The 14,925-nt window shown below is 38.5% G+C and overlaps 2 protein-coding genes across 2 annotated transcripts in view; one reads left to right on the plus strand and one right to left on the minus strand.

Moving 5' to 3' along the window:
- The first annotated feature begins 206 nt into the window (after nt 1-206).
- Nucleotides 207-10,775, plus strand: LOC124107708 (CCR4-NOT transcription complex subunit 8-like). Its single transcript, XM_046465876.2, has 5 exons — nt 207-417; nt 2,931-3,092; nt 4,120-4,264; nt 5,551-5,661; nt 9,320-10,775. Exons 2-5 carry the CDS (start codon nt 2,938-2,940, stop codon nt 9,467-9,469), a joined length of 561 nt encoding a protein of 186 aa, XP_046321832.1. The 5' UTR covers nt 207-417; nt 2,931-2,937; the 3' UTR covers nt 9,470-10,775.
- A 1,867-nt stretch (nt 10,776-12,642) lies between these two features.
- The window catches only part of LOC124107707 (gem-associated protein 5-like), a 44,194-nt gene continuing 41,911 nt past the window's right edge, over nt 12,643-14,925 (minus strand). Inside the window, 1 exon segment of the mRNA XM_058585992.1 lies at nt 12,643-14,482. Coding sequence (XP_058441975.1) covers nt 14,315-14,482 — 168 coding nt within the window. The 3' untranslated portion in view covers nt 12,643-14,314.

The raw sequence follows: 14,925 nt of genomic DNA on the forward strand, positions 1-14,925 counted from the left end.
CATCCCCAGCCCAGGATTTTTAAATAGTTGTGCAAAGCTTTATGATTCTAGTGCTTTTTCAGTAGATATAAAAAGATCACTATTTTAAAATAGATTTTTTTGTGCTCAAGTGTGGGGTTTATCTCATAACTTTTATATATTGAAGCAAAATTTTATTGATGTAAATTTGTATTTCTGAATTATCAATTTGTGAAACCTAATGAGAGACTTTTTCCTTTTTTAGGACACAGAATTTCCCGGTGTTGTGGTCCGACCAATTGGTGAATTTCGTAGTTCCATAGATTACCAGTATCAGCTTCTGCGGTGTAATGTTGACCTTTTAAAAATTATCCAGCTGGGCCTTACATTCACAAATGAGAAGGGAGAATATCCTTCTGGAATTAATACTTGGCAGTTCAATTTCAAATTCAATCTTACGTAAGTTTCTGAGACACTTCTCAGTGTTACTCATTGATCTGCTATATCAGTGCAAACTGTGATTTCTACTGATTTTAAGTTTTGTTTCTACTGAACCCAGCTAGATGTTGAACAGAATATAGTCAAACAGAGAATGGAATAGGGAATCTTAGAAACCCACTTAAAGAATTCTTAAAACTTAACATGAAAGACAACTTTGGGTTGAGAGTGTAGATCAGTGGTAGAGACTTTCCTAGCATGCACCCTAGATGTAATCTCCAGCACCAAAAAAAAAAAAGACAACTCAATTAAAAATTGGTGCTGGTCATTGTGGAGCTTGCCAAGCTACTGAGGAGGCTGAGACATAAGGATCACAAATTAGCAGTACCCTAGCAACTTAGTGAAACCCTGTCTCAAAATAAAAAATGAAAAGGGCTGGGGATGTGGCTCAGTAGCTAAGCACCCCTGGGTTCAGTCCCAGTATCAAAAAAAAAAAAAAAAAAAAGGAAATGGCAAATAATCTGAATAGGGGTTTTGCCAGAGAAGATACAGAAATGGCCAGCTGGTGAGAAAGATGCTCAATAATTAGTCAAATCAAAACCACACTACTGGGCCTGGGGTTGTGGCTCAGTGGTAGAGTGTTCACCTAGCATGCATGAGACACTGGGTTCGATCCTCAGAACCACATAAATGTAAAATAAATATATTGTGTCCACCTAAAACTAAAATATAAATATTAAAAAACCTCCCACTACTTCACATCTACTGGAGTGGCTATAGTCAAAAAAGATATAATGACTTAGAATAATATTTAATAATTAACAGAATTTAGCATAATGTAATTGAGTGTTGGTGAAGGTGTGGATATATTGAAATCCTCATACATTGCTATTGGGAAAGGTAGAATTCTTTGAACTATATTGGATAATAGTTTGACAGTTTCTCAAAAAGTTAAAGAGTTGCCATATGACCCAGCAGTTCCACTGCTGGGGTTATGCACAAGAGAAGTGAAAGCTTTACTTATTTAAAAACTGTACATAAGTTCATAGCACATTATTCAGAAGAGCCCAAAAAAGGAAATGATCCGAATGTCTATGATTTGGGGAATGGATAAATAAAATGTGGTTTGTCCATGTGAAATAATGTTATTTTATTTTATTTTTTGTGGGTTACTGAGGATTGAACTCACTCAACCACTGAGCCACATCCCCAGTCCTATTTTGTGTTTTATTAGAGACGGTTTCACTGAGTTGCTTAGCGCCTCGCTCTTGCTGAGGCTGGCTTTGAACTCATGATCCTTATGAAAAGGAGTGAAGTTATGATTCATGCTGCACATAGAGGAACCTTGAAGCATTGTCTGTTTTTTAAGAATAATTTTTTGACTGTTATTCATGTGTTTTGGAAATCTCTTTGAGGTTCAGATAATTTTAGGAAGTGATTGAATCTTTCAGATCATAGTTTTTTTTTTTTTTTTTTGTTTAAATATTTTTTAGTTATCAATGGATATTTTATTAATTAATTAATTTATTTGCGGTACTGAGGATTGAACCCAGGGCCTCACACTTGCCAGGCAAGTATTCTCCCACTGAGCCATAACCCTAGCCCTGTAATGGTTTTCTTTATGATTATTTCATGCAATTATATCTGGAAACAAAATTGTGAAATCTAGGTGTTGGGGTTGTGGCTCAGCGGTAGAGCGCTTGCCTAGCACCTGCAAGGCCCCTTAGCACCACATAAAAATAAGTAAATAAAATAAGGGTATTATGTCCAACTACAACTAAAAAATAAATATGTAAAAAAAAATTTGTGAAATCTAGTGGAAAAGGAGTTATTTAGCTTAATATATTTTCCTATTTTTGTATTTTGTGGTATTATAAATATTACTCTATTTAAATTGATGAGAATATCTTTACAGTGAAATATTATGCCAGAGTTAAAAAGGATGTTATTGAGTATTGATTTCAAAAGGTAATCTATGGTACACAGATATAGGGATGCAGTTATATTTGTGTAGGTAGAGAAAATAGTACTATAAAAATAAATAGTTATTTCTGTAGGGTAGCATTATATAAACATTAATAATATAATTATCTCTCTCTCTCTCTCTCTCTCTTTCTCTCTCTCTCTCTCTATATATATATATATATATATATATTTTTTTTTTTTTTTACACACAGGAAATTTGTATCTTTTGTAATTAGGACATTTAGCTGGGGCAAAAATCTCATTTTTCCGTCTATCACAGAAATAAGGTTTTTTGCTTTGTATGCTTGCTGAAATACTGGAAGAAATTAATGAAATGAAAGATCTTTTTTTTTTTTTTTTGGTGGTGCTGGGGGATTGAACCTAGGGCCTTGTTCATGTGAGGCAAGCACTCTATCAATTGAGCTATATCTCCAGCTATATCTCTATTTTTAAATTATGAAAAGTATTTCAAGAATATGTGTACTATAAATACAAGTTGATGGTACTGTAGTTGCCTCCTACTTGTTTTGTGATCCACCAGCTAATTAAGAGAACACTTTGTTTTTCAGAGAGGACATGTACTCTCAGGATTCCATAGACCTCCTTGCTAACTCAGGACTACAGTTTCAGAAGCATGAAGAGGAAGGGATTGACACGCTGCACTTTGCGGAGCTGCTTATGACATCAGGAGTGGTTCTCTGTGACAATGTCAAATGGCTTTCATTTCACAGGTCAGTTCTGGAGAATGAGTATCTCTCTCTTCTTACCCTTTAGCAAGAATTGAATTATTAGTTATTTTTGGAGTCCTGTTGGCTCTGTTCTATTCATCAGCAGCAGTTAGAAGTTGAAAATTATAACTGGGCACAGTGGTGCGTTCCTGTAATCCTAGCTACTCTGGAGGCTGAGGCGGGAGGATTGAAAGTTCAAGGCTAATCCGAGCAACTTAGACCCTGCCTCAACAATAAAAAATAAAAATGGCTGGAGATGTAGTTCAGTGATTGAACCCCTGGCTTCAAACCTTAGTACTGAAGAAAAAAAAAAACAAAAACAAAAAACCAAAACTCAAATGGTACTTACTTATAAGCTTCAGTTTTTCAGAAAACACTTTGAACATGTTGGTGATTATATTGGTTTATGTTACATAGTATTGGACCCATCATTTGGCCATCAGTGGCTGTGTTTCCAAGTGGAAAGATGGAGGTTGGAAAGGATTACACACTTGGTTGTCTTTGTACTTACTCTGGAGTTTCCCAGTTATTCAAAATGCAGATTCCTGTTAGTCTTTTCAGTACTTTTGGATTTTTTTTTTTTTTTTTGGTACTGGGGATTGAATCCAGAGGCCCTCAACCACTGAGCCACATCCCCAGCCCTTTTTTTAATTTAGAGAGTGGGTCTCCCTAAGTTGCTTAGGACCTCGCTAAGTTGCTGAGGCTGACTTTGAACTTGTGATCCTCCTGCTTCAGCCTCCCAAGCCATTGGGATTACAGGCATGCATCACGGCACCTGGCACTTAAATTTTTGATGAATCAAACCCACATTTATAAATCCTTGGGTTCTCTTGTATTTCTTGCATGATAGCCTGTTATATGTTACTTAGTAGAAAGTTCACATTATAGTAGAGTATACTATTTGGAAGATTGAAAGCTCCTAACATGAAGTAGCATTATAAAGTTTAAGAAATAAAGTGGTTGAACATTGGGATCTGGTAACTGCTGCTTTTTTTTTTTTTTAATTTCCTTGCTTTATTCTCTCTTATAGTGGCTATGATTTTGGCTACATGGTAAAGTTGCTTACAGATTCTCGTTTGCCAGAAGAAGAACATGAATTCTTTCATATTTTGAATCTTTTCTTTCCATCTATTTATGATGTGAAATACCTGATGAAGAGTTGCAAAAATCTTAAGGTACAGAATATTTTTCTTAATATTAGCAAAGAGAAAAACAGAAAAGCAGACTTGTCATTTTGCTTTATCCCTGTGTGTTCTGTATGCATTCTTTTTTTTTTTTTTTGGTATTGGGGATTGAACTCAGGGGCACTTGGCCACTGAACCACATCCCCAGCCCTATTTTGTATTTTATTTAGATACAGGGGCTCACTGAGTTGCTTAGCGCCTCAGCCTCCTGAGCTGCTGGGATTACAGGCATGCGCTACCAAGCCTGGCCCCTGCATCATTCTTGAGTTTCTGCTGGGTGCCAGCATTCTGCTAGATAGGGTGTCATATAGGACTGATTTTTTTTTTTTTAATTAGTTGTTCAAAACATTACATAGCTCTTGACATATCATATTTCATACATTTGAATCAAGTGGGTTATGAACTCCCATTTTTCCCCCATATACAGATTACAGAATCACATCGGTTACACATCCACGTTTTTACATACTAGTGTCTGTTATATTCTGCTGTCTTTGCTATCCTCTACTATCCCCCCCCCTCCCCTCCCCTCCCATCTTCTCTCTCTACCCCTACTGTACTTCATTTCTCTCCCTTTTTTTCCCCCCCTTTCCCTTCAGCTCCTCTTATAGGACTGATTGATGTAGGATTTATTATTATTATTTTTTTAGTTGTTGATAGACCTTTATTTTGTTTATTTATATGTGGTGCTGAGAATTGAACCCAGTGCCTCACACATGCCAGGCAAGTGGGCTACCACTGAGCCCCAGTCCCAACTCTGATACAGGATTTTGTTTGGCAGTTGTCCATGCGGGATGACCTGGGCATGAAGGGAGTTCTCTGTTTCTCTCATTCTAAGGCAATGTTCTTCACCTGAGGCCCACAAAACCAGGGAAATATCTGGTAACATGAGGTGTATGTTCAGTGTGTTAGGGATGGGCTCTATGTTGTGTCAGATTCTCAGAGGGGTTCTTAACCTTAAAAGTTCAAGAAGTCACTACCCTAATGAATTGTTGGCATAAGAGATTTGCTATCTAGAACTGGATTGGTGTTTATCATTTATTTAACCCATTTCTATATTAAAAATGTAGAAAAGAAAGGAGTCAGAAACAGAATGTAACACAATGTATCAGTTGGAGTGAAGTAGAGTTAAACACCAAAAAGAGGATTGGGAGGCATATTAAGTAAATGGCCTCACTTCTTGCCACCACAATAAAATGAACTCACAAGTGGACTTAGTTGAATCCAGTAGGGTAGTGTTGGGTCTGTAATATTGTCTGTTCTCTGGAAATCTCCAGGGAGGTCTTCAGGAAGTTGCTGATCAGTTGGATTTGCAGAGAATTGGAAGGCAGCACCAGGCAGGCTCAGACTCACTACTGACGGGAATGGCATTCTTCAGGATGAAAGAGGTAAACTCCATTGACTATGAGGACCTCTCTGAAGCTATTTGCTATTTAGAAATGGATTGGCAACTAACTTGCTGAAGGATAAGGAGGTTGGTGATCTTTGTGGGCTGAGTTTGTCAAACCTTTATAGTTTCTGCTGGAAGTTAGTGGCCACTCTGAGAGCAGTTGTTTTTGTTTATTATGGTACATAATCAAATGTAGTTTGAGAGGCAGAAGCATTCTGAAGTGAACCACTTCAGAATACTCAAGTATTCTTGAGCATACTCAAGTCCAGAGTATATTTGGTGTTCCTAGCTGCTCTAATTCTTTAAGTTATTTATTTTTCTTATTTTAGGAACACAAACACATTTGTTAGGCCACTCATTTATGTATTGCTGAATTCTGTTAATTGTTAAATACATGGAGTTTACTCTAATTCATTAATGAACACTGAATATTTCCTTTGATTTCTTACTTAATCCTAAGTTTTAAAATGTATTTGAAGAGATAGAAGAGTGAAAAACTGCTTTGAAAAATTAAAATGATTTTATTGACACCTTTGAGAAGTGAATTAGATTAATTGATATGTTTCCTTGTGTTATTCCTAGTCACAAACCACACTGTTAGCCATGTTCTGGGAAATTGTGTTAGTCCACATTCCATCACTGTGATAAAATACCTAAATTGGGCTCTGTGTTGTGTCTGATTCTCAGAGGGGTTCTTAACCATAAAAGTTCAAGAAGTCACTACCCTAATGAATTGTTGGCATAAGAGGTTTGTTGTCTAGAACTGGATTGGCGTTTATCATTTATTTAACCAATTTCTATATTAAAAATGTAGAAAAGAAAGGAGCCAGAGATATTCAACTTAAGGTGGAGAAGTCAGTTTTGGCTCACAGTTTCAGAAATCAGTTTTGGCTCACAGATGTTATTGGCTTTGTAGTCTTGGGGCTGTGGTGAGTCACAAAATCATGTTTGAGAGTGGGTGGTGGAGGAGGCCTGTTTACCTCATGGTGGCTGGGAAGTAGGGAGAAGGAGGCGCTGGAGTCCCAGTACCCCTTCAAGGGCGCCCCCTCAGTGATCTAACTTACTTCCACTAGACCTTACCTCCTAAAGGTGCACCACCTCCCAGTAATGCCACATACTGGAGGCCTTCAACACATGGCCTTTGGGGGACATTGGAGATCTTATCTGTAACATTCTGCCTTTGACCACCAAAGGCTCATGTCCATCTCACAGTGCAAAATACATTGAGTCCATCTCCAAGAATTTTCAGATTGTTATAGTTACAGCATTCCTCCAGTGTTCAAACTCTCCTGAGACTTAAAGCAAACAGCTTTTAGCTCCAGTAAAAAAAAATAAACAAACAAAAAAAACCCTAATTTTCAATTACATATTTCCAAGATAAAATGGCGTAGGGTAAACATTCCCATTCCAGAAGGGAGAAACAGGGCCTAGGAAAGGAAGGATTGAGCCAAAGCAAGACTGAAAACAAGCAGGGCTAACATTAAATCCTGTAGTTTTGTCCAGCATCCTGTGTACACGGTGGCATGATGTGAATTCCAAAGGACTTGGACAGCTCTGCCTTCATGGCTACAGACCATGTGGCCACTTTTGGGCTGGTTCTGCTTGTGTTGTACTTCCCTTGCCCAGACATTTTGTGGCTTCCTTGAGCAGATGTTTTTTGTTTTGGGCATCTAACTTCCTGGGGTCTCCAGTGCAGCTTTGGCTTTACTGTCATGAATTTATGTCATGTATCACAGCTTTATGTGTCACCCTGTCAGGGGCTGCTTACAGGCATTTGACCCTGACATATACTGCTTGGTTCCCTGGCTTTCCTATGAAATCTTGGTGGAAGCCTTTGGGACCCCATAATTCTTGACATTCTGCACGCAAAGTCAGCATCATATGGACTGCCACGGTTTGTGGCTGCCTGAGCTATTCCTGGGTCCATTTGAATCCTAGCTGCAACAGCCTTAGTGCCTTGATAGCTGAACAAAGAAAACAAGAAAAACAATTCTATACATATCTCTGTGAGCAGGGAACCCAAGGATAGTGGTGGTGGGGTTTTTTCCTAAATCTTTGAGCCTGCCTTAGGTGGGGTCTTGATGATCCCTGAGGTGTCCTCAAGGCATCTTTCCTGTTGTCCTTGAATAAAGTACTTTGCTTCCTTTTAATGATTTTCATGGCACTAATTTCTTTGCTCCAACTTTAAATAGACTTCTTTTCTGATCAAATTGCATGTTTTCCAGATCTTTCTGCTCTGATTTTTGCTCCCAGTTTCGCTATAAATCTGGCTAAAAGAAGCTAGCAGTATCCATGCTGTTGCCTGAATGCTCTGCTTTTTTGAAATTTCCTCTGCCACATAAACTTGTCTTTCATTTTTAAACTCAGCCTCCTACGAAGTTTCAGGGCATGAACAAAATGTAGACTTCTTAGCCAGAAATGTAACAAAAATGGACTTGAATCCATTTCCCAAGAGTCCTATTTCTCTGAAACCTCATTAGCACAGCCTTTACTGTCTGCATTCCTATCAGCATTTTGATTTGGGCTCCTACCAGAATTACCCATTAATCTCCACTCTAGCAATTCAGGCTTTCTCTCACCCCCTTTTCCACACTTTTCCAACTTCTTCCTGCAAACCAGTTCTAAAGACTTCTGAGCCATATTGTGGGGAACAGTCACCAGTTTTCTGTTAGCTTTTGATTGCTGTGACAAAATACCCAAGACAATCAAAAGGATGAAAAGTTTATTTTGGCTTATATTTTCAGAGGTTTGAGTTTATTGTTGGTTGAATATTGTTTTTGGACCAATGGCAGACCAGCATGACTGGGAATGTGTGGAAGAGATTTGTTCACTTCATGGCTGCTAGGAAGTAGAGAGAAGGGAAGGGGCAGGGTTCCAATAAATAGCCCCTTAAGGGCATACCCCTAATGACCTCCTTCCTCACACCAGGCCCCACCTCCTAAATGTTCTGCCACCTTCCAGTAGTACCACAGGCTTGTGACCAAGCTTCATTATGGCCTTTGGGGAAAACATTTAAGATCCAAACCATAACAGAAGTGTTTTGGGTCGGTGGTTCTCAACTGGGAATGATTTTGCTTATCCCAGTAATGTCTGGGGACATTTTGGGTCACCATAACTTGGTGGGGGAGGATGGTGTGTTGCTGGGCAGGAACATTGCTAAACATCCTGATACACTGCCAAATAAAGAATTATCTTGCCCTGTAGTGACATTGTTGAAATATCCTGCTTTAAGTGCTCAATGTCCATAACTCATGCCTTGTAACATTTCTGTTATCCCATTTTATACATAAGAACCATGGCTTAAAAATTCTTGAAATGACATTGCCAGAGTCACAAGGTGAGTCAGTCTGAGTCCAGAGCCCAAATTCTTAACTGCTGACTCGCCTGTGAAAGAGAAGGGGCAGGGGTACTAAACAGTACAGGGATCCTGCGGTAAGCAAATTCCTGGGAGGTCTGAGTTTGCTTAGGAGACAGTCTATGTTTAGAGAAAGAATGAAAAGACTATGTACAGGAAAGGTGTGGAGCCCTTTAAAATTAGTTTCTAGTTTGCTAGATTTTCAGGGTTTTTAGAGAGCTGAGAGGGGTGATGTGGCAGTGTTTAGACTGGTGTGACTCCTGGACTGATTCTCACTGCAGTTCTCTGTCCTACTCTGCAGTTATTTTTTGAGGACAGTATTGATGATGCCAAGTACTGTGGCCGGCTCTATGGCCTAGGCACGGGAGTGGCCCAGAAACAGAATGAGGATGTGGACTCTGCCCAGGAGAAGATGAGCATCCTGGCGATTATCAACAACATGCAGCAGTGATGGTGGCAGGCTCTGCTGGGTGGGCCCGATCCCAGAGTGGTGCTTCCTGTGCTGACTGTGTACTCATCTTCCCCAAGAGAGAACACTTTTGAGCAAACTGTACCTGCCATCTGCATCGAGCAGAAAGACTTGTTTTACTGAAGACAGAAGATGTCTTTATTTTAGATCCAGAAGAGGGGAATTTGCTCTGAATTTGTAAACAAGTCTTCCCTGTTCCTCATCCCCACGCCTCTCCTCTCCTGTTGCCTCTTACCACCAGCATCCAGGGCTCATTTGACACCTTTTAAAATATCCAGGACAGGTCTGAAACAAACTAGTAAAATGTATATAACTCTTACCTGTTGTCATTCTTTTTATTTTAAATTTGTTGCTGATCTCTAATGAAAGATTCTTGCTATGGTTCTCAGCTGAGCTGAGCGCTTCCAGGGAAAATGGTACAAAATGGTGTTCTTGGGAAATGGGTTATACATTTTGAGGTTTTTCCCTTTCCTTTTTTGACCCTTCTTGAGGACATTTACTTTTCTCATACTTTGGTAGTCCTTGATGTACTGTTATATGGAAATGAATTGCCCACTGCTGAAATTTGAAGACAATTTTACATCATCTGTCTACCCTTCATTCATGATCAACTCCAGGATGGATATTAAGTTGACCACTAAAGTACCTTGAAGTCTGTTCCACTGTGCCATTGAGATTTGGTATCACTCAGGCATCATCTGAGGTCATTTTAAGTTTCATATAATGAATACGATCCTGAAGGAAATGAGTAAGTTCAGATTTTAGGGTCTTATGCATATTGTATTTTTAATAATGTGCTTTCAGATGGTTGTCTGTATTCTCCCACCTCTTCTCCATTTTCCCTGTTTAACTTTCAGCAAACTCCAGGAATTAGATGGATTAATGAGTACCAGGAACGAGACTCTTTTAAGAAAGTTACAGTAACTTATAAATAGGGCAGTAAAGGAACTTGGTTTGGAGAGATCTCTTGGAGTAATATCCCACAAATGGGGATAGAAAGCTCAGGACTTTTTTTTTTTTTTAAACTAATCATTTAAAAAGTACACTGTGATTTTTCGAATGACTACAGAATGGAGTTTTGAAAAACCAAAAACCTCTTTGGAATGGTGGAAATAAAAACCAGTAATTCGCTGAAGTGGATGAATAATCTTGCATTTTAAAAGCTTATGGAAAACTCAATTTGAAATGATTAAAAAATGTCAAGTATTATAAGCTGGTATTTAAGATGCTTGTAAATATAATTTATGTTTTTAATTTTGTAAAATAAAGATTTTTTTAACCACTGGCATGAAGGTTTGGTCTTTGGAAGATGGAATGACGCGGAAGGGTCTTGCCTTTATTATGTTACATTCAAAACATTTCATCTGGTAGGAACTTACTAAGGAGCACCAGTGGACAGAATTGTCTGCTTCTTACACTGCTGTCAAGCCTTGCTACGAAATCAATTTTATTTTCTGGGGCCACTCATCATCTTTGGTGGATTAGCTTGTTGTTAATTAATGGAATTCTTTAGGATGTACGAATGTGAGGTATGCTAGACTTGGCTCAGGGTATTGTTTCTGTCTTTCTATTCTACTGCATAAAAATGTGGAATTATAAATCCAAAACAGAGCTAATATTTAAAAATTTGTATCCAGTCTGGGTTTTGTTGTTGCCCAGGCCAACCTTGAACACCTGGGCTCAAGCTGTCCTACTGCCTTAGCCTCCTGTACAGCTGGGACTACAGGCTTGTACCACTGTGCCCAGCAGATCTAATTTTGGCTGGGAGGGAGGTTGTGTATAAGAGGATATTTATTACTGTAAAATTTGGAAAGCTGCACTCAGCAGTCAAGGAACCCTGGCACTAATGAGTCTCTTACAGGTGTCCTTCCAAATTTGGATTAAAATAGGGATTTATCTTTTCTACAACTGAGAACAGAATTACATGTCAGGAGAAATGCTGAGATGAAGGGTTGAGGAACCCAAATGTTGAGTAGAGGTCTGATCACTGCACGGGAGAGGCTTGAGGTTATTAAAGTGGTTTTAACTAAAGAACTGGCCAGAACTCTGCATAGTGTGTAAGTAGTCATTTTCAGAAAAGCATGGCGTAGAAGGGTCAACTTTGGGTATAGTTCAATCCTATATATATTGCCCAATATTTTGAATTCCCGTGTTCTGTTGTTCTGGTAAGGTGGACTGTCAACCACAAGCCACTGCTGGAATGAATGAAGTCACTTTAGAGCTCTTTTAAGTCCAAGCTACCAGTGAATTAATTTTCTCATTTATTCAAGTCAGTGAATTCTCATTGAGCACCTACAAAGTACTGGGCACTTGCTAGGGTCTCTACCCTCCCTGGAGTTTACAATTTCCCTGTGTTGTCAGACAGTAAATAATTCATACAAATAGAGTTTAACGTATGAGTAACTGGGGTTGACATTGAGGGAGTATTTTCAGAGAAAGGGCATTTAGGCTGAGAACTAAAAACGGGTTAAGTCATCCAGGGGAACAATATAGGTAAACCCCCAGAGGTGACAGAATTAAAGTTGGTGTGTTCCAGCAATAAAGACTATTGTGGCTGGAATCTAGGAACAGGATGATAGTAGCCAAGAGGTGGCATGGGAACAGGCTTGCCCATGTAAACTACATTGAAGATTTGTATCTCCCCCCTCCCCTCGCAAGACTCATGGGAAAGGTTGTTAAGAAGGGAACTCATGAAGCTAGAGGAAGAATGGAGAATTAGTAATAAGCGTGCATTCAGAGAAACTCTGGAAGGCCACTGCAATCATCCAGGTAACTAGGTGGTGGTAACCAGATGTTGATCTGGGATGTTGTAGGGGTAGGGGGAAATTAGAGATGAAGAACCAAAACGATTGCTTTGCCACTGAAGTACCTGAGTCATCTGCTTGGTGCTCTGGCTTATTATGGTTCTGATAATTAGGGAGATATAAATGATAATTATTTACTCAAATTATAATAAACATACTATACAGTATTAGACTAGGGAAGGAGTTTAAGAGGAAGATGAGTTGTTTTTGTTATACTTCTGCTATTTTTTTTTTTTTCCTTTTCAGAGAGGAAAGCAGATGCACATTCAAGGGAGAAGGGATATCTCAAGGGAAAGACATCTTTTGGGGTTAAGTTAGAAGTACACATTCAAGGGAGAAATGTGGACCATCGATAGGAGACAGCCTTGTTTTTATTGCAGTTTTCAAGTAGCAATTCTTGGGTCTTACCAAGCAGTATTTGTATTTGTGCAGAGTTCCTCCTCCCACAGGTAATGTTTTAGTGAATCACACAGGAGTTTGGAATTTCTAGTTTAATAACTGCTCATTACTCAAGTTGGAAGGGAATACATTTTTTTTTTTTTAATTTGTTGTGGAACCTGCCATCTAGTCTGCAGTTAGCCACACCCATTTATCTTTGCATTCAAAGATTCTCTACCCTTAGGACCACTGCATCTTCTTATTAAAGTTCAGTTACTATGTAAAGGACTATGAGGATTTAAATTTTACTGTATTTCCTTTTTGTGATTTAGCATTTTTTTAAACATTAAAGCTAGGCACTTACAAATGTCTTTTAAACAAAACTGTCTCTCAAGCCTTTTTCTTATTTGAGAGTCCCTGTTAATTTCATTCTTGCTGCTTTTACAACTCCAACCTTAGGAATTAATTGAAAAACTAGATACCCAAGCAAAAAAGCCTTCACAATGAATCTTAAAAGAAAACAGTTAAATTATTGGGAAGGAGTACTCCCTCCCCCACCTGAGATTGTCTAATTTTCCTGTCTTAGTAACTGGATATGAAATATTGTTCAACTGTTTAAATCTGCAGAAGGAAGAATAAGAATTTACAGGGGCTGGGGTTGGGGCTCAGTGGTAGAGCGCTTGCCTAGCACACATGAGGCCCTGGGTTTGATCCTCAGCACCACATAAAAATAAATAAACAAAGGTATTGTGTCCATCTACAACTAAAAATATTAAAGAAAAAAAAACAATTTGTAATTAAATAGTATTAGGGTTCCTTTGTGGTAAGACTGTAGTCCAATGATCCAAAACTTATATACATAAAATTAAGAATATGCATTTTTCTCCAAAGAGTATTTGTGGTTTTAATTCTCAAAAGGGTTCTGTGACCACAAAAGATTAAGAATCACTGAAATAATTTCTTCCTGAGCTAATTGATCACCATCAATCATTTGTCACAAAACTGAAGGGATAACACACATTTGAGATAATTATTTGTTGCTGTAAAGCTTTAGTAACTGATTTGTCCAAATAAGCAATTCTGTAAAACAATAAAATCAAACTTTCAACCTAAAGTTCAGATGAAGGATCAAGAGTCAACATGATGAGAAAGGCCTATATCACATTCAAACTTGAGTCTTGGAAAGAGTATATGTGGGAGAACCTAGGTTAATAAAAATAATTAAAAACAAAACTATACCAATAGCCATAAAATGTGGCAATTCCACCTTCAACAAAAATGAGTTGTTTACGATCAGGTCAAGTATTTATAAAGGTAGCTGTGTTCAAGAACATAACACTTTGGGTGGTTACAAAAGTTTCTCCTCTTTGGGTGAAACCTGCATAAGGCTTTAGAGATGACATAATCACTCTGCAGGTATTAGTTCTGAGCAACTATTGCTGGCTTCCCATGATTTTGAGTTCCAAGTCAGACTCCACTGTGTCTAAGGGTAGACAGTTGATTCAAGCTTAACCACCCTCACTGTATTAGTCTGGATTACTGCAAACACATCTACGGATCAGAGTGAATGCCTGGCGAGGTGTAACTGCAGAGTTGAAAGATGTCAATAATTCTGTGGCACAGTTTCTGCAAGGTCCCTGAAAGTTCACGTGCAGAAGGTCTGGCAGTGTCTTTTGTAAGCTTTAGTGTTGCTGTATTTCTGAAGGAGTTCTTGGGCCTGTTGTTGCATTTCTTGGGTCACACAGCCAGGGTACTGGGACCCAATATGAAGCAGGACGAGGCAGCACTCCAGCACATCTGGGAAGGGCCAGGTCTGAAAGATGTAAGGATGAATAAAGACACATTTGCAAAAGAGCCACAGACGACACTACTAATCCAGATTCATCTAATCATTCTTCTCAGGCTGGACTGAACCATTTCTCTCATAAATGACATGCAAAACTAGGGTGGCTACTAGATTTCCTTGTCAAGTGATCATTTTTCTAGTGGCCTACTAAAATCAACTCAAAAAATGCTGCTGCTCTTCTTCTAGAGCCACAGCCAATTTTCTTACATATTGTAAGCTATCAAATATGTGGCACCATTTACATTTTACTTCTTACCTTCCAATTGTAAAATGTTTGATTTCTCTTTGGACTCAGTTTTCAGACTATCTTGTGTGATCAATAATTCTAGTTTCATTTCCACAAAACATTTTGGCTAACCAGAAACAACTGGATCCTAAATTTTTAAGTACATAAATATTTAGATTTTAGA

This window comes from Marmota monax, unplaced genomic scaffold (assembly GCF_021218885.2).
Source record: "Marmota monax isolate L192 unplaced genomic scaffold, Marmota_monax_Labrador192_F-V1.1 WCK01_AAM20220418_F8-fsc00793, whole genome shotgun sequence".
Classification (NCBI taxonomy): Eukaryota; Metazoa; Chordata; class Mammalia; order Rodentia; family Sciuridae; genus Marmota; species Marmota monax.